The 26,861-nt window shown below is 49.1% G+C and overlaps 1 protein-coding gene across 1 annotated transcript in view; it reads left to right on the top strand.

Annotated features, from left to right (window-relative positions):
- Window positions 1-26,861, top strand: part of LOC132393518 (sodium channel subunit beta-1-like) — a 141,732-nt gene that overhangs the window by 98,119 nt on the left and 16,752 nt on the right. The window contains exons 2-5 of the mRNA XM_059968930.1: window positions 8,383-8,549; window positions 13,495-14,068; window positions 15,341-15,482; window positions 22,676-22,786. Of these exons, the coding sequence (XP_059824913.1) occupies window positions 8,383-8,549; window positions 13,495-14,068; window positions 15,341-15,482; window positions 22,676-22,742 (950 nt within the window). The 3' untranslated portion in view covers window positions 22,743-22,786. The remainder of the gene's footprint in view (window positions 1-8,382; window positions 8,550-13,494; window positions 14,069-15,340; window positions 15,483-22,675; window positions 22,787-26,861) is intronic.

Here is a 26,861-nt window from a genome sequence, read left to right as displayed (position 1 = left end):
GAGGGCCGACTTCAGGTGACGGTGGAAACGCTCCATTAGCCCGTTCGACTGTGGGTGGTAGGCAGTTGTGTGGTGCAGCTGAGTCCCCAAAAGGCTGGCCATAGCTGACCACAGGCTGGAGGTGAACTGGGCGCCTCTGTCGGAGGTAATGCGGGCCGGTACACCAAAGCGAGATATCCAGGTGGTGATCAGGGCTCGGGCGCAAGATTCGGAGGTGGTGTCGGTGAGCGGGACCGCCTCTGGCCATCTTGTGAACCAGTCCACGATAGTCAGGAGGTGCCGCGCTCCGCGCGACACTGGCAGGGGGCCCACGATATCCACATGAATGTGGTCGAAACGCCGGTGGGCGGGATGGAACTGCTGCGGTGGGGCTTCGGTGTGCCGCTGCACCTTGGCCGTCTGGCAGTGCTCGCACGTTCTGGCCCATTCACTGACCTGTTTGCGGAGTCCGTGCCAATCGAACCTGCTGGAAACCATCCGGACAGTTGTCCGGATGGAGGGATGCGCCAAGTTATGAATGGAGTCGGAAACACGGTGCCGCCAGGCTGTCGGGATGACGGGGCGGGGCTGGCCGGTGGCGACGTCACAGAGTAGGGTCCTCTCACCCGGGCCCACGGGGAGGTCCTGGAGCTGCAAACCGGAGACTGCGGTTCTGTAACTCGGAATCTCCTCATCCGCCTGCTGTGCCTCTGCCAGCGCCTCAAAGTCTACCCCTGGGGAAAGGGCATGAACGGTAGGGCGAGAGAGCGCATCCGCCACGACATTGTCCTTACCCGAGACGTGCCGGACATCCGTCGTGTATTCAGAGATGTAGGACAGGTGGCGTTGCTGGCGGGATGACCAGGGGTCGGATGCTTTCGTAAACGCAAAGGTAAGCGGTTTGTGGTCCGTGAACGCGGTGAAGGGCCTACCTTCTAGGAAGTACCTGAAATGCCGGATTGCCAGGTAGAGCGCCAACAGTTCCCGGTCAAAAGCACTGTACTTGAGCTCGGGTGGCCGCAGGTGTTTGCTGAAAAACGCCAGGGGTTGCCAGCGACCTGCGATGAGTTGCTCCAGCACCCCACCGACTGCCGTGTTGGATGCGTCCACTGTGAGGGCGGTAAGGGTGTCCATTCTGGGATGTACTAGCATTGCGGCGTCAGCCAAAGCTTCCTTCGTTTGAACGAAAGCGGCAGCGGACTCCTCGTCCCAGGTAATGTACTTTCTCGGTCCCGACATCAGGGTGAACAGGGGGCGCATGATCCGGGCAGCTGAAGGGAGGAAGCGGTGGTAGAAATTGACCATACCTACGAATTCCTGAAGGCCTTTGATCGTGGTGGGTCGGGGGAAGTGGCGGACCGCATCTACCTTAGCGGGCAGAGGGGTTGCCCCGTCTTTAGTAATTCTGTGGCCCAGGAAGTCAATGGTATCGAGTCCGAACTGGCATTTGGCAGGGTTGATTGTAAGACCGTACTCACTCAGTCGGGCGCAGAGTTGACGGAGGTGGGACAGATGCTCCTGACGACTGCCGCTGGCTATGAGGATGTCATCCAAATAGATGAATGCGAAGTCCAGGTCCCGTCCCACCGCGTCCATTAACCGCTGGAACGTCTGTGCGGCATTCTTCAGGCCGAACGGCATGCGGAGGAACTCGAAAAGGCCAAACGGGGTGATGAGAGCCGTTTTGGGGACGTCGTCAGGATGCATCGGGATTTGATGGTATCCCCGGACGAGATCTACCTTGGAGAAGATCCGTGCGCCGTGCAGGTTTGCCGCAAAGTCCTGAATGTGCGGCACAGGGTAGCGGTCCGGTGTGGTAGCCTCGTTCAGCCTGCGGTAGTCGCCGCACGGTCTCCAGCCCCCCGTCGCTTTGGGCACCATGTGTAGGGGGGAAGCCCATGGGCTGTCGGACCGCCGGATGATCCCCAATTCCTCCATCCTCTGGAACTCCTCCTTCGCCAGTCGGAGCTTCTCCGGGAGAAGTCGCCAAGCATGGGCGTGGAGGGGTGGTCCCTGGGTCGGGATGTGGTGCTGTATGCCGTGCCTGGGCATGGCCGCTGTGAACTGCGGTGCCAGAACCGATGGGAACTCCGCCAGGACCCTGGTGAAGTCGTTGTCGGACAGCGTGATGGAGCCGAGGTGAGGGGCCGGCAACTGGGCTGCACCCAGGGAGAACGTCTGAAAGGTCTCGGCGTGTACCAGTCTCTTCCTGGGCAGGTCGACCAGCAGGCTGTGAGCCCGCAAAAAATCCGCACCCAGAAGCGGTTGGGCTACGGCGGCCAGTGTGAAGTCCCACGTGAACTGGCTGGAGCCGAACAGTAGCTAGCTGCACCTGGCGGGTGCCATAGGTCCTTACGGTGCTGCCATTCACGGCCCTCAGGGGGGGACCCGGTGCCCTGCTGCGGGTGTCGTAACTCGTCGGAGGTAAAACGCTGATCTCAGCCCCAGTATCGACCAAAAACCGGCGTCCCGACCTTCTATCCCACACATACAGGAGGCTATCCCGATGGCCAGCCGCCGTAGCCATCAGCGGCGGCTGGCCCTGGCGTTTCTCGGGAACTTGCAGGGTGGGCAACAACGGCGGGCTTCTGCACCCCACCGCTGGTGGTAGAAGCACCAGTGTTCATTGGGCCGGGGGTTGGCGGGCTCTGCGGCCGGGCCTGGACTGGTTTGCTGCCGGGAGCGGGGCTGGGAGATCCGTGCGATGGACGCCCCGCTCACCTTTTTGGCGTTCCACAGCAAGTCCGCCCAGGCTGCCACCTTTCGGGGGTCACTGAAATCAGCAGGCGGATGTCCTCGGGCAGCTGCTCCAGGAATGCCTGCTCAAACATGAGGCAGGGTGTGTGTTCGCCGGCGAGAGACAACATCTCATTCATTAAAGCCGATGGAGGTCTGCCGCCCAAGCCATCCAGGTGCAGTAAACGGTCCTGAGGAGCAGGGCTTTGAATTCCGTGTACTTGCCGTCTGCCGGGGGCGACTGTACGAACTCCGCGACCTGGGCCGCTGTGTCCTGGTCGAGGGAGCTCACCACGTAGTAGTAACGGGTGTCTTCTGAGGTGATCTGGCGAACGTGGAATTGGGCTTCGGCTTGCTGGAACCATAGGTCCGGGCGCTGTACAGAGGCGGCGTCGGTCATTTCTGGTCCAAAAATCGTTTGGACCGTCGGGGTCACCAATTGTAGCGGTGTGCTACACGCAGCGCTAAAATTACGACACGGAGTCGGTAACTGCAGTCGAAGGAAAAAACTTTATTCGAATACTTCAGCCTCACTTTTAAGCCTCTGTCAACCGGCCCCCCATGGCGTAGAGGCGCCAAAGCTCTGTGCTCGCAAACTCCCGTAGGCTATCTAATTGTGAGTCGGTTCGGATACGCTAGGAAATGGGGCGCCACAGTCTCACCAATGTCTTGTACAACTGCAAAATAACTTTCCAAGTCCTGTACTCTGTGCCTTGACTGATGAAGGCCTTCTTCACCATCCTGTCTACCTGTAACTGTGCACTTGAAATCCTAGGGCCTCTGTTCCATAGCACTCTTAATTGTGTCTTTGTTATTTCATCCAAAGTTTCTCTGGAGGAGAGGATCCCAGAATATAAAAAGTTTGGAATTGGAATTTATGATTGTCAAATATACCAAGGTACGGTGAAAAGTTTGTCTTGCAGACTGTTCATACAGAATACTGTGCATTGAGATAGAACAAGGTAAAATTGTAACAGAATGCAGAGTAAAGTGTAACAGCTACAGAGAAAGTGCAGTGCAGGTCGGCAAGAAGGTGCAAGGTCATAATGAGGTAATCAATTCTCTTCTGCTTCCACTTCTCACTACTTCAGTAAAGCAGGAAACATAATTAAAAACCCACCCACCCCATAATGCCTATAATGCCAATGTCCTCAATGCTGGGGAGGCCAGTGCTCGTGATGGAACTGACTGAGTCTGCAATTTTCTGCAGCTTTTGCCAAACTTGTGCAGTGGCCCCTCCGTACTGGAGAGTGATGCATATTGTATGAACAGAATGCAAGACAAGCTGTTCTCTGTAGCCACCTGTGATGGTATTGAAACAGCTAACAGTGGTAACAGCAGGGTAAAATCTGACCCTGAGCCTGGCATTGGGTAAAATCTGACCCTGAACCTGGTGTCCTGACGAAGGGTCTCGGTCCGAGACGTCCACAGTGCTTCTCCTTATAGATGCTGCCTGGCCTGCTGTGTTCCACCAGCATTTTGTGTGTGTTGCTTGAGCCTGGTGATACAAATTTGTGACCTTCCTGGTGGTTTTAAAAACTTCATTGGACTTTTATGGGGCTTAAAAGGGTCTGGAAAGTCACAGGAAGTGAATAATCAGAGTAACTCCACCAACTTCATCATGGTGTTGTTGGTTGAGGGATAGGCCCTTTGGTCCAGTGAGTCCATGGCCAGGCTTTATTAGCCACTGGTCAGGCCACGTATGGAGCATTGTGAGCAAATTTAGGTCTCACTTCTATGGAAAAAGTCAGAACCAGGTTTAATATCACTGGCATATATCATGAAATTTGTTGACTTTGCAGCTGCAATACAATGCAATACATGATAATATAGGGGAAAATACCTGTGACTTACAGTAAGTATATATATGTATATCAAATAGTTAAATAAGTAGTGCAAAAGAAGAAATAAAAACGCAGTGAGGTGGGTTCACGGGTACAATGTCCATTTGGTAATCAGATGGCAGAGGGGATGAAGCTGTTCTTGCGTCATTGAGTTGAGTGTGTGCTTTCAGGTTTCTGTACCTCCTTCCTGATGGTAACAACGAGAAGAGGGCATGTCCTGGGTGGTGGGGATCCTTAATGATGGACATCGCTCCTTGAAGATGTCTTGGATACCGCAGAGGCTGGTATCCATGACGGAGCTGACTGATTTTATAAGATGTGCTGGCCCTGGCAAAGGCCCAGAGAAGGTGGACAAGAATGATCCCGGGGATGCAAGGGTTAATATACAAGGAGTGCTTGATGTTTCTGAGCATGCATTCAAGGGACAGGGGCTGGGGGGAAGGGGGATCTCATTGAAACATCTCAGATACTGAAAGGTCTGGATGGAGAGGACGTGAAATTTCTTGTTTTGCGGCAACAGCACAGTGCTACAGAAGGACTTGGACAGATCAGGAGAATGGGCAAAGACATGGCAAATGGAATACAGTGACAGAAGTGGGTGGTCGTGCACTTTGGTAGAAGAAGTGAAAGCACAGGCTGTTTTCTAAGCGTGGAGAGAAGTTCAAAAATCCAGTGTGCAAAGGGACTTGGGGGCCCTCCTGCAGGTTTCCCTAGTGTTTAACTTACAGGTTAACTGGGTGGTGAGGAAGGCAAGAGCAGTGTTAGCATTCACTTTGCGAGGACTAGAATACAAAAGCAAGAATGGAATGCTGAGGCTTTATAAGGGACCGGTGAGGTCTCTCTCGGAGTATTGTGAGCAGTTTTGGGCTGCTTATCTAAGAACGAATGTGCTGACATTGGAGATGGTCTAAGGCTTATCATATGAGGAGTGATGGATGGCTTTGGGCCTGTACTCAGCGGAATTTAGAAGAATGGGGGGGGACGGGTGATATCTCATTGAAACCCATCGGATATTGAAAGGCCTACGTGGAGTGTGTAGACGCTTCCTCCAGGAGCAGCGAGAGAAAAAGACCAGTCCAACTCAAAGAGAGAGCACTTAGCGCCCGCTCGCTTTCTGCTCTTATCCTCATTGCATCCCCATTGATCGGTGAGATTGGTGAGAATCTGAGTTATCCATGGGTTCAATCCCCATCTCCAGGCTGCACGCTTCACTTGAACCCTCACCAAACGCCTATGGCGATAGCAAAGCTCCAGAGTGATCAATTGACCCGAACACCATCAAAACGTGGATCATAGTCAACAATAGTAGCAGAAACATATTTGAAAGAAGAAGACAAAGTAAAGGGAATGAAAGAAGTAGTTTTGTGAACTGTCTGAAGGATTTTGCCTTTGGCCGCATTGTTCACAGGTGCCATGCTCTTCGGTAGGTTTAAGTTACTAGTATAATTACTAGTATAACACAACATTGCGGGCCATTTGGCCTGTTCATGTGCCGTACTGTTCTATGTTCTCTGCCCCACCTCTGACTGTTCCAATCCAGTCACTTCTGTGAATGGAAAGTGCTTTATAAAACACTGGTTAGGCCTCATCTGGAGTATTCAAGGTTCAAGGTTCAAAAACTTTATTGTCATTCTAACCGTACATCAGCTCTGCAGGGCAGAATGAGACTGCATTTCCCAGGAGCAGTGCAATCACAACATAACAAACGCAACACTAAATAATAAACATAACAATAAATAGTAAAACACAACAACCACATGTCAGTTAAAAACAAGTTATAAGTGTCCAGTGCAAGTTAAAAGTGTCCAAAGCAGAGTAAGGTAGAGCAGCTATTTAGCAGTCTGACTGCCTGTGGGAGGAAGCTGTTTAGTAGCCTTGTGGTTTTAGTTTTGATGCTCCTGTAACATTTACCTGATGGCAGAAGAATAAATGTTCATGGAGAGGGTGTGAGGGGTCTTGAATGATGTACCGTGTCTTCTGGAGGCATCGACTCTGAAAGAGGTCTTGAACAGGAGACCCCAGTAGTCTCTGCTCCCCTAACCACCCTCTGCAAGGCTTTTTTGTCAGCAGCACTGCAGCTGGAGTACCAGATTGTGATGCAAAAGGTCAGCACACTCTCAGCCACACCTCTAGAGTGTAGTTAAGATGTTAGTGGGGAGTGATGCTTGTTTAAGCTTCCTCAAATAGTGCAATCTCTGCTGGGCTTATTTCACATTCCCAGTGATGTTCCTGGACCAGGTGAGATCGTCCGAGATCTGCACCCCAAGGAACTTGATGTTTTCCACTCTCTCCACTGTGGAGCCGCTGATGCTGAGGGGTGTGTGCTCAGGCTGAGACCGTCTGAAATCGACAATCATCTCCTTGGTTTTGGTGACATTAAACATCAAGTTGTTGTCACTGCACCAGCTCTCTAGGTGTGTGACCTCCTCCCTGTACATTGTTTCATCATTTTTGCTGATGAGCCCCACCACTGTGGTATCATCAGCAAATTTAATGATCGGGTTCTTGATCAGGTATTGGGTGCAGTCCTGGTCGCCCGATTACAGGATGGATGTGGAGGCCATGGAGAGGGCACAGAAGAAATTCACCAGGATGTTGCCTGGATTAGAGCTTATAAGGAGAGGTTGGACAAACTTTGGAGTGTTTCCTCTGGAGTGGTAGATACTGAGGGGGCAACTTGATGGCAAATTATGAGGTTTTCAAATGTTCAAATTTCAAAGTAAAATTTATTATCAGAGTACAGACCTGTCACCACATACAACCCTGAGATTCTTTTTCCTGCAGAAATACTCAGCAGATCTATAGAACAGCAACTGTAAACAGGGTCAATGGACAACAAACTGTGCAAAAGCAAATATAAATAGCAATCAATAACGAGCATGAGATAACCAGATAAAGAGTCCGGGAACACCAGAAATAGAATGAATGTAGTTATCCCCTTTTGCTTAAGAGCCTGATGGATTTAACTGTTCTTGGACCAGAGCCTTCTACCTGATGGCAGCAGTGAGCAAAGAGCATGGCCTGGCTGGTGAGGATCTCTGATGATGGGTGCTGCCTTTCTAGGGCAATGTTTCACGTACATGTGCTCAGTGGTTGGGAAGGTTTTACTTGTGATCTACTGGGCTGAATCTACTACCTTTTGCCAGATTTTCCACTCAAAAGCATTGGTGTTCCCATACCAGGCCTTAATGCAGCCAGTCAGCACACTTTCCATCACACTTCATTGGCGTTTGCTAAGGTTATAGATGGTACGCTGAACTTCCGCGGGCTCCTGAGTAAGTAAAGGGACTGTCAAGCTTTCTTTCCAATGATGTTTATATGACGGGTGCAGAACAGGTCCTCTGAGAGAGTGACACCCAGGAATTTAAAGCCACTGGCCCTCTCCACCTCTGATCCTCCGATGATTACTGGATCATGGACCTCTGGTTTCCTTCTCCTGAAGTCTACAATCAGTTCCTTGGTCCTATTGACATTGAATAAGAGGTTGTTGTTACTACATCACGCAGCCAAGTTTTTAATCTCCCTCCTGTATGTTGATTCATCACCACCCTTGATACGGCCCACAACAATGGTGTCATCGGCAAACTTGAAAGGCGTAAATAAATTAGACAGTTGGTATCTTTCTTTCCACCAGGGCTGAAATATCTAATAATATGATAATATGCGTATCTAATAAGACATGCATTTAGGGTGAGTGAGGAGCAAATGTTTTTACTGAGGGGTGGGTGCCTGGAATGTGCTGCTAAGGGTGGTGGTGGTGGTTAGGCATTTGTGTTTGGGATGTCCCTGCGCTGCACTGTTCTATGTACTTTCTGTCCCGCAGCTGACTGTTCGAACCCAGGCTGTGTGGAGGTTGAATCGGACACTGAGGCAGTCAAGGACAAGAAAATGAAGCTGAGGTGCATCTCCTGCAAGAAGCGGGGTGAGACCGAGGCCTCGACGATTGCCGAGTGGTACTTCAGACCCAGGAAGAATGAAACCTTCTACAAGGTAGGGAAGGGCTCGGGTGCGATGGAGCAGAATTCCCATCGGTGTCCTTAGCCTGCTTTTCGGATGTTCCGGAAATTGAGCGAAGGGAAAGTTGCAGAGGGGTTTGACAAAGAGGTTGGGCAAGAGTTGGGGCAGCAGCTGATTAGGAAACAGAGCACAAAACGTGGTGCAGGAACAGGCCCTTCAGCCCACAATGTTGTGCTGGTCTAATTATGCTAGTATTTAAACACTTAACTGTGCTAATCTGTTCTGCCTACATAAAGTCCATATCCCACCATTCCCTTCACATTCATGTGCCAATCTAAGAGCCTCAGACACCTCTATTGTATCAGGCCTCACCCCCAAACTCCTTTGAACTTACCTCCCTCACTTTAAAATTCATGGTCCGTAATATTAGATATTTCCACCCTGGGAGGAAGATACCGGCCTTCTCCTGTATTTAATCTCGTAATGTTATAAACTTTTATCAGGTCTCTTCTCAGCCTCTGTTGCCCAGTTTGTCCAGCCTCTCCTTATAGTTCATGCCCTCTAATCCAGGACAAACCTCCTCTACACCCTCCCCAAAGCCTCCACATCCTTGCGGTAGTGGGGTGACCAGAAATGACCAGCAAACTCCAGATGCAGCCAGACCAGAGTTTACAAAGTTACCACATAAAATTAAGCTAGCCAATACCATCAGGTAGGAGGTACAGAAGCCTGAAAGCACACACTCAGTGATTCAGGAACAACTTCTTCACCTCTGCTATCTGATTCCTAAATGGACATTGAACCTGAGAACACCTACCTCTTGTTTTAAATATACAATATTTCTGTTTTTGCATGAGTTTTAATCTATCCAATATATGTATTCTGTAATTCATTTATTCATTCCTCTACATAATGTATTGTATTGAACTGCTGCTGCTAAGTTAACAAATTTCACGTCACTTGCCAGTGATAATAAACCTGATTCTGATAATATTAAAGAGGATACCAAAAGATTTTTCAGAGACATAAAGTGTAAAAGAGGGGAAAAAGTGCATATTGGACCACTAGAAAACGATGCTGGAGAGGCAGTAAAGGGGGACAAGGAAATGGTGGATGAACTGAATAAGTATTTTGCATCAGTCTTCACTGTGGGAGACACGAGCAGTATGCGGGAAGTTCCAGGGGTCAGGAGTCATGAAGTGTGTGAAGCTACCATTACTAGGGAGAAGGTTCTTGGGAAACTGAAAGGTCTGAAAGTAGATAAATCACCTGGACCAGACAGACTACACCCCAGGGTTCTGAAAGAGGTGGCTGAAGAGATTGTGGAGGCATTAGTAATGCCCTTTCAAGAATCACTAGATTCTGGAATGGTTCTGTAAGACTGTAAAATTACAAATGTCACCCTACCCTTCAAGAAGGGAGAGAGGCAGAAGAAAGGAAATTATCGTCCAGTTAGTCTGACCTCCGTGGTTAGGAAGATGTTGGAGTCGATTGTTAAGGATGAGGTCTCGGGATACTTGGAGACACGTGATAAAATAGGCCATAATCAGTATGGTTTCCTCAAGAGAAAATCTAGCCTGACAAATCTGTTGGAATTCTTTGAAGAAACAACAAGCAGGATAGACGAAGGAAAACCAGTTGATGTTGTGTACTTGGATTTTCAGAAGAGCCTTTGACAAGGTGCCACATGTGGGACTGCTTAACAAGCTATGAGCCTATGGTATTACAGGAAAGATTCCAGAATGGATGAAGCAGTGGCTGATTGGCAGGAGGCAAAGAGTGGGATTAAAGGGAGCCTTTTCTGGTTGGTTGCTGGTGACTAGTGGTGTTTCGCTGGAGTCTGAGATGGGACAGAGTCGTTTTATGTAATATGATTTGGATGATGGAATTGATGGTTTTGTTGCAAAGCTTGCAGACAATATGAAAATAGGGGGAGGGCCAAGTAGTTTAGAGGAAATAGGGAGGCTACAAAAGATAAGGAGAATGGGCAAAGAAGTGGCAGATGGAATTTAGTGTCGGGAAGTGTATGGTCATGCACTTTGGTAGAAGAAATGAAAGGGTTGACTATTTTCTAAATGGAGAGCAAATACAAAAATCTGAAGCGCAAAGGGATTTGGGAGTCCTTGTCCAGGATTCCCTAAAGTTGATTTGCAGGCTGAGTCTGTGGTGAGGGAGGCAATGCAATGTTAGCATTCGTTTCAAGAGGACTGGAATATAAAAGCAAGGATGTAATGTTGAGATTTTATAAAGCACTGGTGGGACCTCACTTGGAGTACTGTGAGCAGTTCTGGGCCCCTTATCTGAGAAGGGATGTGCAGAAACTGGAGACGGTTAAAAGGAGGTTCGCAAAAAATGATTCCAGGATTAAATGGCTTGTCATATGAAGAGCTTGTGATGGCTCTGGGCCTGTATTCACTGGAATTTAGAAGAATTAGGGGTGACCTAGTTGCAACCTATCGAATGGTGAAAGGGCTTGATAGGGTAGATGTGGAGAGATTGTTTCCTGTGGTGGGAGTGTCTAACGCCTGCAAATAGAGAGGCGACCTTGTCAAATAAAGATGAAGAGGACATTTTTAGCCAGAGCGTGGTGGATTTGTGGAATTCTTGTGGAGGCCAAGTCTTTATTTAAGACCAAGGTTGATAGATTCTTGATTGGTCAGGGCATGAAGGAATATGGAGGGGATGAAGGAGAGAGGGGCTGAGAGGAAAAATGATGAAATGCCGAAGTAAACTTAGACAATAGACAATAGGTGCAGAAGTAGACCATTTGGCCCCTCGAGTCTGCACCGCCATTCTGAGATCATGGCTGATCATTCACTATCAATACCCAGTCCCTGCCTTGTCCCCATATCCCTTGATTCCCCTATCCATCAGATATCTATCTAGCTCCTTCTTGAAAGCATCCAGAGAATTGGCCTCCACCGTCTTCCGAGGCAGTGCATTCCACACCCCCACAACTCTCTGGGAGAAGAAGTTCTTCCTCAACTCTGTTTTAAATAACTGACCTCTTATTCTCAATCCATGCCCTCTGGTACTGGACTCTCCCAACATCTGGCACATATTTCCTGCCTCAATCCTATCAAATCCTTTAATTATCTTAAACGTTTCAATCAGATCCCCTCTCAATCTCCTCAATTCCAGTGTGTACAAGCCCAATCTCTCCAATCTCTCTGCGTAAGACAGCCCTGCCATCCCAGGAATCAACCTAGTGAATCTACGCTGCACTTCCTCAATTGCCAGAATGTCCTTCCTTAAACCTGGAGACCAAAACTGTACACAATATTCCAGGGGTGGTCTCACCAGGGCCCTGTACAAATGCAAAGGGACATCCTTGCTCTTGTACTCAATTCCCCTTGTAATAAAGGCCAACATTCCATTTGCCCTCTTCACTGCCTGTTGCACTTGCTCATTCACCTTCATTGACTGATGAACTAGGACTCCTAGGTCTCTTTGCATTTCTCCCTTACCTAACTCTACACCATTCAGACAATACTCTGCCCTCTTGTTCCTGCTTCCAAAGTGGATAACTTCACATTTATTCACATTGAATGACATCTGCCAAGTATCTGCCCACTCACCCAGCCTATCCAAGTCTCCCTGTATTCTCCTAACATCCTCTTCGCATGTCACACTGCCACCCAGTTTAGTATCATCAGCAAACTTGCTGATATAGTTTTCAATGCCCTCATCTAAATCGTTGACATAAATCATAAAGAGCTGTGGTCCCAATACAGAGCCCTGTGGTACCCCACTAGTCACCTCCAGCCAGTCCGAGAAACACCCATTCACTGCTACCCTTTGCTTTCTATCTGCCAACCAGTTTTCTATCCATGTTGAAACCCTGCCCCCAATGCCATGAGCTCTGATTTTACTCACCAATCTCCTATGTGGCACCTTATCGAATGCCTTCTGAAAATCTAGGTACACAACATCCACTGGCTTACCCTCGTCTAACATCCTTGTTATACCCTCAAAAAACTCCAACAGATTAGTCAAGCATGATTTGCCCTTGGTAAATCCATGCTGGCTCTGCCTAATCCTATTACTGCCATCAAGATGTGCCACTATTTCGTCCTTAATAATGGACTCAAGCATCTTCCCCACGACTGACGTTAGGCTAACCGGGCGATAGTTCTCCGTTTTCTCCTTCCCTCCCTTCTTGAAAAGTGGGATAACATTAGCCACTCTCCAATCTTCAGGAACTGATCCTGAATCTAAGGAACATTGTAAAATGATTACCAATGCATCCGCAATTTCCTGAGCCACCTCTTTTAGAACCCTCGGATGCAGACCATCTGGACCCGGGGATTTATTAGCCTTCAGTCCTACCAGTCTACTCATCACAGTTTCTTTCCTAATGTCAATCTGTCTCAATTCCTCTGATATCTTATGACCCTGGCCCATCCATACATCTGGGAGATTGCTTGTGTCCTCCCTGGTGAAGACAGATCTAAAGTACGCATTAAATTCTGTTGCCATTTCCCTGTTTCCCATAACAATTTCTCCCAATTCATTCTTCAAGGGGTCAACATTGTTCTTAACTATCTTCTCTCTCTTCACATAGCTAAAAAAGCTTTTGCTATCCCCTTTTATATTCCTGGCTAGACTGAGCTCATACCTGATTTTTTCGCTTACTTGATTTGCCATCTGGAGGGGGAATGATGTACAGGACAAAGGAGTAAGGTGATATTGGATAGGTTGCCAGAGCAGTTGGAAACAGGCAATACTGAATGCAGTGGGAGGGGTGGTGGGGAGGAAATGCCATGTTGTGGGAGGGACATTGGGAAAAGAACGTTGTGGAAGGGACAGTGAAGAGAGAATGTAAGGCTGTAGGAGGGGAGGTGAAGTGGGGTGCCATACAGTGGGAATGAATCTGTCTGTCTGCCTGTCTCTCTCTCTCTCTCTCTCTCTCTCTCTCTCACACACACACACTCTGCCTCTGTCTGTCTCTCTGTCACTTTTCTTCCTTTCTCTCCAGCTCTGTATCTCTTTATATCTTGTATCTCCTCCTTCCTCTTTCTCTCTCTCTCTCCCTTCTATCTCCCTCCTCTCTCCCCTTTCCTCTCTCTCTCCCCCTCTCCCTCTCTCCCTCCCCTCCCCTGCTCTTCCTTCCTCTCCTCTTCTTTCCCCTCCCCTCCCCATTCCCCCCTCTCCATCCCTCTCCTCCTCCCCCTCCTCTCTCTCCCCTCTCTCCCCTCCCTTCCCCACCTTCCCCTCCCTTCTCAACCACTCTCTCCCCTCCCCTCCTGTCACCCCTCTCCCCCCCCTTCTCCACCGCCCCTCTCCTCCCTCTTCCCCCCCCCTGCAGATATACGAGTACAGTTACTCCGACCAGGGCATCTCCTACGGCAACTTTGAGAACCGGATCAAGTGGGGGGGAAGTAAGGACACCGCAGACATCCAGGAGGCAACGATATTTCTGCACAACGTCACTTTCGAGGACGCTGGCACCTACAAGTGCTACTTCAACCGGACGTTCTTCTTCCGAAAGGGAGAGTTCATCTTCTTCACGCAGACGAACAAAACCATTGAACTGACAGTTGTTGCAAAAGGTGTGGAATGTGGCGGGTGGCGGGGAATTTGCCATGTCGGGGGGGCCGCTTGGCTCAGTCTATTCTTTAAACTCATGGAGTCATGCGGCACCGAACGAGGCTCTTTGGCCAATCTAGTCAGTGCAGGACTGATTTTCTGCCAAGTTCCATTTCCCTTTTCTTTATCCCTCTACCCCCCCCCACCCCATCCACGTACCTGTCCAGCTTCCCTTACAGTAAGTGTTATGAACAGGCTCATCAGTTGTGAACGGGAGTGAGTCTTCCTCTGACTTTCCAAACATGTCTGCAATGGATCCCACATATTGCAGTCGGAACACATCACCTTCCCTGCCGTTCCTGGCTTAATCTAATTGTTGTAGTTAATTTTATACAGGAAAATAAATAATCGAGTGAACCACACTTTTGCCCATCTCTTCCATGTCGATAGCGACTGCTATGCATAGTGTGTTTTGTGTGTCCAGATTGAAGAAATCTAATGGGAGAAATTCCCAGCTCTGCCTGATGTAGACCACAGCAGTCCAGCACTGGACAAGCCCTTTGGCCCATAATATTGTGCCGATCTTCATTTATACTAAATGTCCTCCTCCTGTGTATCATCAACATCCTCCCATTCCGTTCACATTTACGTATCTATGTAAAAGCCTTCACCAAACTGCCTGCTTCCACTCTTTCTCCCCATCTCTTCACCAAATGAGCTGCTACCTCCACTTCTCCGGTAACCCATTCCAGCTACATAGCACTCTGTGTAAAGAAAAAACTTGTCTCACATCCAACCTTAAAATCATGTCCTCTGGTTTTTGTCATTTCTACCCCAATTCTGACTGTCTATGCCATCTATGCCTCTTCTAGTTTCAAAAACCTCTATCAAGCCTCCCCTCAGCTCCAGAGAAAACACAAGTTTTTCAAACCTTTCTTTTTATTGTAATTTTTTTAATTGAAGTTCATCATCAAACAAACATATCCATAAGATGTATTTCAGATATTGTACATATATACCATATAGTCATATATGCCACAAATCTCCACATAATATTTATAGAAAAGGGAGGATTGTCCAACCTTTCACTATAACTGATACCCTCTAAACCGGCTGCATCTTGACGAATCTCCTCTGCACCCTCTCTAAAGTCTCCACACCCTTCTTGTAACCATAAATGCACACAATGTGATGTTTTATATGGTTCATTCCAGGACTTGGAGGAATTTATAGGAGATCCTTACATTGCAACCTAATAAGTATTTTATTTCATGTGTGCATTTATTTCTCTGCAGCTAACCGTCTGCTGGCATCCATCATTGGGGAGATCATGATGTATTTCCTGAATGTGGTGCTGACATTGTGGCTGTTGGCGGAGATGCTGTATTGTTATAAGAAAATAGCTGCGGCAGGTGAAGAAGCTATCCAGGAAAATGCGTGAGTATTCTGCGGAAAATCTTGGTCTGCTGTTGCGGATGTGCCTTTCTCTGACAGACACAGCTTTGTTGAAGTCGGGTGATCTAGCTTCATTTGGCCACTGCTTGGACAGGCTGTGGCTTGGTGCACTGGTTAAATTATCAGATGACTAACCTAAATAGGACCAGCACTAAATAACCCAGTGAAGTGGATTCAAATCCCACCCTGGCTTCTTTGGAATTTTTCTTACCACGGTCACAATCCCAACCACAAACTGTTCCGGCTGCTACCATCTGGGAAACGGTACCGCAGCATAAAATCCAGGACCAACAGGATCTGGGACAGCTTCTTCCACCAGGCCATCAGACTGATTAATTCATATTGACGCGGTTGTATTTCTAAGCTATATTGACTGTCCTACTGCATACCTTACTGTACTTACTATTTATTACAACTTACTATAATTTGCATATTGCACATTCAGATGGAGACATAACATAAAGATTTTTACTCCTCATGTATGTGAAGGATGTAAGAAATAAAGTCAATTCAATTCAAATCCAATAGTTAATAATTTGTTTAAAAAAGGCTAATCTTTCTAAAATGAGCAGAGCTGTTTTGCATTTTTATGAAACAGTGTTGATGTAGAGATGAATCTGCGTGTGCGTGTCCACAGCTCCCTGAAAGTGGCTACACAGGGTGATGGGGCAGTAAGCAGGGCATATGCCATCTTGCCCTTATTAGTCAAGGCACTGAGTTCAGAGTCAGGAAGTTTTGCAGCTTTAGAAGATTGAGTGGGGATCTTATTGAAACGTATAAAATTCTAAAGGGATTAGACAGGCTAGATGCAGGAAGATTGTTTCCGATGTCGGGGAAGTCCAGAACGAGGGGTCACAATTTAAGGTTAAAGGGGAAGCTTTTTAGGACCGAGATGAGGAAAGACTTCTTCACACAGAGAGTGGTGAATCTGTGGAATTCTCTACCACAGGAAACAGTTGAGGCCAGTTCATTGGCTATATTTAAGAGGAAGTTAGATATGGCCCTTGTGGCTAGAGGGATCGGGGGTATGGAGAGAAAGCAGGTACAGGGTTCTGAGTTGGATGATCAGCCATGATCATACTGAATGGTGGTGCAGGCTCGAAGGGCCGAATGGCCTACTCCTACACGTATTTTCTATGTTAGGTCACATCTTGGGGTGTTGCGTTTGGTTCTGCTCCATTACAGGAAGGATGTGGAGCTGTGGAGAGGGTGCAGAAGAGATTCACCAGGATGCTGCCTGGATTAGAGTGTGTGAACTATAAGGAGAGTTTGGACAAACTTGGGTTGTTTTCTCTGGAGCGGCAGAAGCTGAGGGGAGACGTGATAGAAGTTTATGAAATTATGACAAGTGGAGATGGTGTAGACAGAAAGAACCTCTTTTCCCTGGATCCAAAGACGTAATAATAGAGACATGCTTTTAAGGTGAGAGGAGGAAAGTTCGAAGGAAGTAAGCGGGATAAACTACTTTTTATACAAAGAGCAGCCAGTGCTCTTAATGTGTTGTCAAGAGTGGTGGTGGAGGCAGATGTGATAATGAGGCATCAGATTCCATGTCCAGGTCCTCACGCCTCGACTCCATTCTACCCCCATGGTTCCCACCTACATCTGCAACACTTCTCATGATCGTGATCTCATCACTAACTTTTAATTCCCAGGCCCTGTCCACTTCATTTTCACCATGAATGTCCAGTCCTTATACTCTTCTATCCCCCATCAAGGCCTTAAAGCTCTCCGCTTCATTCTCAATCAAAGAACCAAACAATTCTCCTCGTCCACCACCCTCCTCCGTGTGGCAGAACTGACCTTCACCCGCAACAGTTGTTCCTTTGCTCCTCCTGTTCCCTCCACACTCGAGAGGGAGCCATGGGCACCTGCATGGGCCCCAGACGTGCCTGCTCTTTTCGTTGGCTCTGTGGATCAGTCCATGGGCACCTGCATGGGCCCCAGACGTGCCTGCTCTTTTCGTTGGCTCTGTGGATCAGTCCATGGGCACCTGCATGGGCCCCAGACGTGCCTGCTCTTTCCAAGCTTTCCCCGGCAATTCTCCGCGATGCATCTTCCATTATGCTGATGACTGCATCGGTGCTGCTTCATGCCTCACACTGAGCTCAACAATTTCATCAACTTCGCCTCCAACTTCCACCCAGCCCTTAAGTTCACTTGCTCCATTTGTGCCACCTCTCTCCCCTTTCTCAATCTCTCTGTCTCCATCTCTGGAGGCAAACTGTTGATCTGTTATAGCCTACTGATTCCTATGATTATCTTGACTATTCCTCTTCCCACCCTGTCTCCTGTAAAAATGCTTTTCCCTTTTCTCAGTTCCTTTGTCTCTACTACCTCTGTTCCCAGGATGCAGATTTTCTTTCCAGGACATCAGAGATGTCCTTCTTCTTCTCCTTCTTCAAAGAATGGGGTTTCTCTTCCTTTACTATTGATGCTGCCTTCACCCACATCTCCTCCATTTCATGGACATCCTCACCCCATCTTCCCACCGCCTTAACACTGATAGAGCTCCTCCGGTCCTCACCTAACACCCCATGAACCTCCACATCCAACACATAATTCTCCACAATCTCCAAAGGGGTCCCATCTCCAAACATATCTTTACCTCCCCCAACCCCTCCACTTTCTGGCGGGATTGCTCCCTCTGTGTTCCCTAATCCATTCATTTCCTCCCCACTAACCTCCCTCCCAGCACTAACCCCTGCAAACAGCTGAAGTGCGACACCTCCTCCCTCACCTCCGTTCAGGGCCCCAAGCAGTTCCTTCCAGGTGAGGCAACACTTCACTTGCAAATCGGCTGGGGTCATCTATTGCGTCCGGTGCTCCCCATGTGGCCTCCCCTACATTAGCGAGACCTGTTGTAAGTTGGGGGACAGCTTCATGGAGCACCAAAAATGGCCGAATGTTTTAATACCAATTCCCATTCTCAATTTAACATGTCAGTCCATGGCCACAGTGAGGACACCCTTGGGGTGAAGAAGCAACACCGTATATTCTGTTTGGGTTGGCTCCAACATGGCATGAACATCAATTCCTCCTTTCAGTAAAATAATTTTTCCCTCCCCCTCCCTCCTTCTGTTCCCACTCTGGCCTCTTACCTCTTCTCACCTCCTCCAGGGTTCTCTCCTCCTTCCCTTTCTCCTATGGTCCACTCTCCTCTCTGGTCAGATTCCTTCCTCTTCAACCCTTTACCTTTCTTACCCACCTGGCTTCATCTATCACCTTCTAGCTATCCTCCTTCTCCCCCCCCCCACACCTTTTTTATTCTGGCGTCTTCCCCCTCCCTTTCCTGTCCTGAAGAAGGGCCTCGGCCTGAAACATTGACTGTTCATTTATTTCCATAGATTATGCCCGGCCTGCTGCATTCCTCCAGCATTTTGTATCTGTATCGCTTTGGATTTCCAGTATCTTCAGAATTCCTCATTTTTCTCATCAGCTTTATTTGCTATGCACATTGACATGTTTTAAGATTATACTGTGGAGTGCTGATGCCACGTACAACCACGACATTCAACAATTATAAAGGATAAGGAATTATATAGAACTAAAGTACAGATATATATACAGAACTACCAGCATGTACTTGCAATGTGAACAGCTTTATAATAAAGTGTTTTCAGAGCAGTGCAGTGACTGAGGCGATAGACAGAGGAGGAGTTTATGTGACTTTTTGACATCCATATGAAGAGATATGGACCATGTGCAGGATTTGTTCATCACAATCTTATGAGCTGATATTCCTGTTCAATGTTCTTATCATCCTCAGAGCAGACTGGAGTTAACAACTGAGTTATGGACACCCCTATTTATGAACCAGGTCCTATAACATTGTTGAAAAGTCTGACATACACACTTTTCTCTTTCCTTTCCCCCCACCAGTCCAACCCTTCCTCTCTCCATCTGCCCATCATCCCTCTCCTTACTTGTCCCACCTGGTCCACCTTTATACAAGGGGCGATTGATAACTTTGTAGCCTAAGGTAATTATAGAAAACCTAGAATATTTATTTTTCAACATAGTCCCCTCCTACATTTACACACTTAGTCCAGTGGTCATGGAGCATGTGGATCTTATGCTGAGATATAAGATCTCAGTATCTTATACCTTATACAGATCTTATACCTCCAGAAAGTGTCCACAGCAGGGGTGATTGATAAGTTCTTGGCCTAAGGTAGAAGGAGATGAGTTATACTGCTCTCGTCACATGTAGTTCAACTCTTTGAGTGATTATGCAAAAAGTTTGGTTAATAACTCATCTCCTTCCATCCTAGGTCATGAACTTATCAGTCACCCCTAATGAATTATTAACTTCAAACTTTCTGCATAATTATTCAAAGAGTTGAACTGCTGCTCCTTCTACCATAGGCCACGAACTTATCAATCACCCATCTGTGGGTCCAAGATCTGTATGCTGTACGACTGCTGGACTAAGTGTGTAAATGTAGGAAGGACTATGTTGAAAAATAAATGTGCTAGGTTTTCTAAAATTGACACCTTCTACCTTAGGCCACGAACTTATCAATCACCCCTCGTAATGCAAACCAGCCTTATCCAGTTAGATAAGGAAACCTGTGAGCAGGTAGTGTTTGAGTCGCGCTTCAGATACACGACAGCAACGACCACCAAACGAACACCGGCAGGTATCTTGACCTCTGCGAGGGACTGGCAGCTGTTGGTGGACCTCAGAAGGCAGCTGAGGTTCCCCGACCATATCGCAGCCACCACCCTGCGACCAGACATTGTCCTTGTGTCTGAGTCTACGAAGTAGGTGGTGATGCTGGAGCTGACAGTCCCATGGGAAGATCATTTGGAAGAGGCCTTTGAAAGGAAACTATTTAAGTATGCAGGACTGGTCAGCAACTGCCAGCAGGCTGGATGGAGAGCGAGGTGTCTCCCAGTGGAAGTTGGTTGTAGAGGATTCGTAGCCCGTTCCTTAGCTAGAGCCTTCAGCAATTTAGGCATCGAGGGAGGGAGGGAGGGAGGGAGGGAGAGGAGAGCCATCTGCAGTACCACCGATGCGGCAGAGAGGGCCTCGAGGTGGCTGTGGCTCAAGAGAGGGGAGCCATGGAGTCATGTGTAGCTTGCCATCTGGACACAAGCTGGGGTCTGATCAGCCCCGGCTGGGTCACCTGGAGGAGGGTGTATGATGTTGAAAGACCCAAAACACCCGATGATTCCAGGAACATCACTGATGATGTGTCCAGAAACATCAGTCGATGTATGAACACAGCTGTAGAGCCAAATACTCTCCAAAGTTACTAACAGTCTACAAACAGGTGATTATACAAACATATAAGCAAGCATAAATAAAGTTAAAAGTACCAGGAAAAACACAATAAAGACAACAATGACCTAAATCTTGGGTTTGCAGTGACTGCAATGTCAGCTTCCGATGTTCACTGACAGTCATCAGTCCTTCAACTTTTAGAGACTATTGATTTCTAATCAGTAATGTCCATTCTGGGAGAGGATAGATGATAAGAATCCTTTTCCGTTTGGTGGGAATGTCTAAGATGAGAAGCAATGGGGTTTATTATTATTGGTTTATTAATGTTAAATGAATCAGGATACAGTGAAAAGCCTCTGCCCGTGTGCCATCCTGATAGATCAGTCCACAGTAAAACACACACAGAATGCTGGAGGAGCTCAGCAGGGCAGGCAGCAGCTATGGAGGGGAATGAAGAGTCGACGGTTCAGGGACCATTCCACACATAAGTGCAAGAGGGAAACAGACTGCAGAATTGAATGTTACATTTACAGAGAAAGCGCAGTGCAATCAGACAACAGTGTACCACGACGTGGTAGATTGGGAGATCAACCGTTCATCATTTACCCTATGAGAGGCCTGTTCAATGGTCTTACAACAGCCAGGTGAAAGCTGTCCTGGAGCCTGGTGGCCTGCCCCGTCGGGCACGAAGGGAGAGGGAGAAGACAGGATGTCCAGGGTGGGGGAAGCCTTTGATTATGTTTGCAGTGAGAAGTGTAGACAGAATCCAGAGAGGGGAGGTTGGTTTCTGAGCTGTGTCCACAACTCTCTGAAGTTCCTTGCGGTCACGGACAGAGCAGTTGCCGTAGCAAGCTGCGATCCATCCGTAAGAGCTGGTAAGAAGTCATCAGGGATGTACCAAACTTCCCTAGCCTGCTGAATAGAGGCATTGGTGAGTTTCATTGGCACTTGTGTCAGCTTGGTTGGACAAGGACAGGCTGTCAGTGAAATTTACACCTCAACCCTTTCCGCCACAACACTGTAGATGCATACTCTGTCCCAGAGGACCAAAAGACCTTAAGACATAGGAGCAGAATGAGGCCTTTTGTCCCATCGAGCCGCTTCTCCATTCTGATTTACTATCCCTCTCAGCCCGATTCTCCTGCCTCCTCCCCATAACTTTTGACACCCTTGCAAATCAAGAACCTATCAACTACTGCTTTAAGTATACCCAATGACTTGGCCTCCACGGTTATCTGTGGCAATGAATTCCACAGATTCACCTCCTCTGGATAAATTCCTCCTCACCTCCATTCTAAAAGGGCCTACTTCTTTTCTGAGGCTGTGCCCTCTGGTCCTCGACTCTACCTCTCTAGGAAACATCCTCTCCACACTCAATCTACCTAGGCCTTTCGAGCCCCACTTTCTGAAGTCCGTGACCAGCTCTTTCTGTCTTGTTGACGCTGAGGAACGGGTTGTTGTCATGACACAACACCTCTAGCCTCAGAATTGCTTTCCACTCATGCCATGAATTTATCTAGATGTAACTGCCCAGACAGAGGAGCCTGTGGACTCACTACAGGTAACGGGGATTGGTCGGGTGGGTGAAATGGGTGGTATAGACATTGTGGGCATTGTACTGTTCTATGATGTAAACATGCACGATGATTGGAGGCAGGCTGTGGAGGGTGCCATCCGAGCTAACTGTGTGGCAATGTTCGTCTCTGTGCCCGGGTAACCCTGGAGAAACATCACACGGTGTCCACAGGTACCATGGTGGTGATCTGGGGCTGTGGAGCACTGCAGGGAATAGATGTCATCCTGGATGGGGATGGGAACAGTTTAATTCAGTGATTGTGTTAGTCAATGTTATAGTCTCTAGTGTTTTTATTGTAGTAATATAGACATTGCAATAAACATATTTTTGTAATAAAAACATGCACAATGATGTCTTTTGTCTGTGCAGGTCAGATTATTTGGCAATCACGTCGGGAAGTAAGGAAGATTGTGCGGGGGTTCAGGTCGAGGAATAACGAAGGGCACGTTGTTCATTCTTCTGCAGTATCGTAAGCAATGGGTATGTAAGTTTCCTTTCTCCTCCTCTTCCTCCGATCCCGATTGTCCAGGGCGAGCCGAGAGCTGGGAGTTTGCAGAGCCTTTTTCCGACGTGCTTTCTGTTCCCTCCTGCAAGGAGTTAACTTTGTCAGCTCGTGGTTTTAAATGTTCCGATCTCTATGTAAAACCATCTCTGAACATGGGCACTGAGTGGCACAGGAACAGGCTCTGCGGCCTGCACTGTTGTGTGGATCTAGTTAATGGTGACTAATTGAACTCTCCTCATCCCTTCATTCTCTGCACATTAATGTGCCTAAGAGCCTCTTCAATGCCTCCACCTTGGCAACACATTCCTGGCAGCCACTGCTGTCTGTAAAAATACTTGGTCAACAAATCTTTAGACTTATCCCCTCTCACCTTAAACGGATGTCCTCTAGCTTTAGAATGAAAAGCTCCAGAAACGGCTGGATCAAAGCTTTGCTTCTTGGGTCTTGAATTCATTGCCTCAACTATTAAAGGCAAGTATACTGGATGTCTTCCTTACCACCTTGTCAACCTGTGGAGCCACTTTCAGGGAGCTGTGGACATGATTCTCCTGTGCATCAACACTGTTAAGGGTCCTGCATTAACAGTGGGCTGCCCCTTTACATTTTACTCCCAAAGATTTAGTAGCTCCCGAGAGGCGCAGGAGACCATTGCATTCTCTCTCCCCTTGTCCTCCTGTACCTCTTCAACATTCTCCCTCAGCCATGCCCCTTTGGTGTTGAATATCATAAGGGGGCATGATACAAGACAATTATCCCACATGTAGGATGTCAGAAGAAGCTCTGATGTTCACGGGGAGAAGGTCAAGCAGCCATGCAGGCTGTGTCGGAGGTCAGGCTGAACCTGGCTCTCTGGAGGCGAGAGGCGACAGGTCTAACCTCGAGACCACCGCTGTGACTTGAAGTTGGAGGGTAAGCTCCGACCTCTGCCAAAGTCTGCCGCACCTGGTCCTGCACACTCCACGCACTCGTATAACATAATCAGAATCAGATTCAGGGCTATTATCTCTGATTTATATGAGGTGAAATTTGTTGATCTCTCGTGCAAAAACATAAAATGACGATAAATAGTAACTTATGTTCAGTGAAAAAAGAAAGGAATAGTGAGGTAGTGTTCAGGAACCGTACAAATATCTGATAGTGGAGGGGAAGAAGCTGTTCCTGTGTGGGTCTCCAGGCTCCTGTACCTTCTCCCTGATGCAGTAATTAGAAAAGGGTGTGTCCCGTATGGCCAGTTTCCTTGACGATAGATGTCACCTTCTTGAAAAACTATGCACTGGCACGCTGTCTCTGAAACAGGAAAATGCCTCAGACAGAGACACAGAGACACGGGGACAGAGAGACACAGGGACACAGGGACAGAGAGACACAGGGACACAGGGACAGAGAGGCACAGGGACAGAGAGACACAGGGACAGAGAGGCACAGGGACACAGGGACAGAGAGACACAAGGACGGAGAGACAGAGAGACATAGAGACACAGGGACAGAGAGACACAGCGACAGAGAGACACAGGGACAGAGAGGCACAGGGACACAGGGACAGAGAGGCACAGGGACACAGGGACAGAGAGGCACAGGGACAGAGAGACACGGGGACACAGGGACAGAGAGGCATAGGGACACGGACAGAGAGACACAGAGACACGGGGACACGGGGACAGAGAGGCACAGGGACAGAGAGGCACAGGGACACAGGGACAGAGAGGCACAGGGACACAGGGACAGAGAGACACAGGGACAGAGAGACACGGAGAGACAGGGACAGAGAGACACGGGGACACAGGGACAGAGAGACACGGGGACACAGGGACAGAGAGACATGGGGACACAGGGACACAGGGACAGAGAGACACAGGGACAGAGAGACACAGGGACAGAGAGATAGGGACAGAGACACAAGGACAGAGAGACACGGGGACACAGGGACAGAGAGACACACGGACACAGGGACAGAGAGACACGGGGACAGAGAGGCACAGGGACACAGGGGACAGAGAGACACAGGGGCACAGGGGACAGAGAGGCACAGGGAGACACAGGGACAGGGAGACACAGGGACAGGGAGACACAGGGACAGGGAGACACAGGGACAGAGAAACATGGGGACACAGGGACAAAGAGGCACAGGGACATAGGGACAGAGAGGCACAGGGGCACAGGGACAGAGAGATACAGAGACACAGGGACAGAGAGACACAGGGACAGAGAGGCACAGGGACACAGGGACAAAGAGGCACAGGGACACAGGGACAAAGAGGCACAGGGGCACAGGGACAGAGAGATACAGAGACACAGGGACACAGGGACAGAGAGACACAGGGACAGAGAGGCACAGGGACACGGGGACAGAGAGACACGGGGACAGAGAGGCACGGGGACAGAGAGGCACGGGGACACAGAGACACGGGGACAGAGAGGCACAGGGACAGAGAGAGACACAGGGACAGGGACAGAGAGGCACAGGGACAGAGAGACACCGGGACAGAGAGGCACAGGGACACCGGGACAGAGAGGCACAGGGACAGAGAGATAGGGACAGAGACACAAGGACAGAGAGACACGGGGACACAGGGACAGAGAGACACACGGACACAGGGACAGAGAGACACGGGGACAGAGAGGCACAGGGACACAGGGGACAGAGAGACACAGGGGCACAGGGGACAGAGAGGCACAGGGAGACACAGGGACAGGGAGACACAGGGACAGGGAGACACAGGGACAGGGAGACACAGGGACAGAGAAACATGGGGACACAGGGACAAAGAGGCACAGGGACATAGGGACAGAGAGGCACAGGGGCACAGGGACAGAGAGATACAGAGACACAGGGACAGAGAGACACAGGGACAGAGAGGCACAGGGACACAGGGACAAAGAGGCACAGGGACACAGGGACAAAGAGGCACAGGGGCACAGGGACAGAGAGATACAGAGACACAGGGACACAGGGACAGAGAGACACAGGGACAGAGAGGCACAGGGACAGAGAGGCACAGGGACAGAGAGGCACAGGGACAGAGAAACATGGGGACACAGGGACAAAGAGGCACAGGGACATAGGGACAGAGAGGCACAGGGGCACAGGGACAGAGAGATACAGAGACACAGGGACAGAGAGACACAGGGACAGAGAGGCACAGGGACACAGGGACAAAGAGGCACAGGGACACAGGGACAAAGAGGCACAGGGGCACAGGGACAGAGAGATACAGAGACACAGGGACACAGGGACAGAGAGACACAGGGACAGAGAGGCACAGGGACAGAGAGGCACAGGGACACGGGGACAGAGAGACACGGGGACAGAGAGGCACGGGGACAGAGAGACACGGGGACAGAGAGACACGGGGACAGAGAGAGACACAGGGACAGAGAGAGACACAGGGACAGGGACAGAGAGGCACAGGGACAGAGAGACACCGGGACAGAGAGGCACAGGGACACCGGGACAGAGAGGCACAGGGACACCGGGACAGAGAGGCACAGGGACAGAGAGACACAGGGACAGAGAGACACTGGGACAGAGAGACACTGGGACAGAGAGACACAGGGACAGAGAGACAGTGACAGAGATACTTGGGGACACAGGGACAGGGGGACACAGGGACACAGGGACAGAGAGGCACAGGGATACAGGGACAGAGAGGCACAGGGACAGAGAGGCACAGAGAGGCACAGGGACAGAGAGACACAGGGACAGACAGACAGAGGGACAGACAGACACAGGGACAGGGAGACACAGGGACAGAGAGACACAGGGACAGAGAGACACAGGGACACAGGGACAGAGAGGCACAGGGACACAGAGATACAGAGACACAGGGACAGAGAGACATGGGGACACAGGGACAGAGAGGCACAGGGACACAGGGACAGAGAGGCACAGGGACACAGGGACAGAGAGACATGGAGAGACAGGGACAGAGAGACAAGGGGACACAGGGACAGAGAGAGACACAGGGACAGAGAGGCACAGGGACACAGGGACAGAGAGGCACAGGGACAGAGAGGCACAGGGACAGAGAGGCACAGAGACACAGTGACAGA

This window comes from Hypanus sabinus, chromosome 1, assembly GCF_030144855.1.
Source record: "Hypanus sabinus isolate sHypSab1 chromosome 1, sHypSab1.hap1, whole genome shotgun sequence".
NCBI classification, from domain to species: domain Eukaryota; kingdom Metazoa; phylum Chordata; class Chondrichthyes; order Myliobatiformes; family Dasyatidae; genus Hypanus; species Hypanus sabinus.
This window is presented reverse-complemented; position numbering and strand designations above follow the sequence as displayed.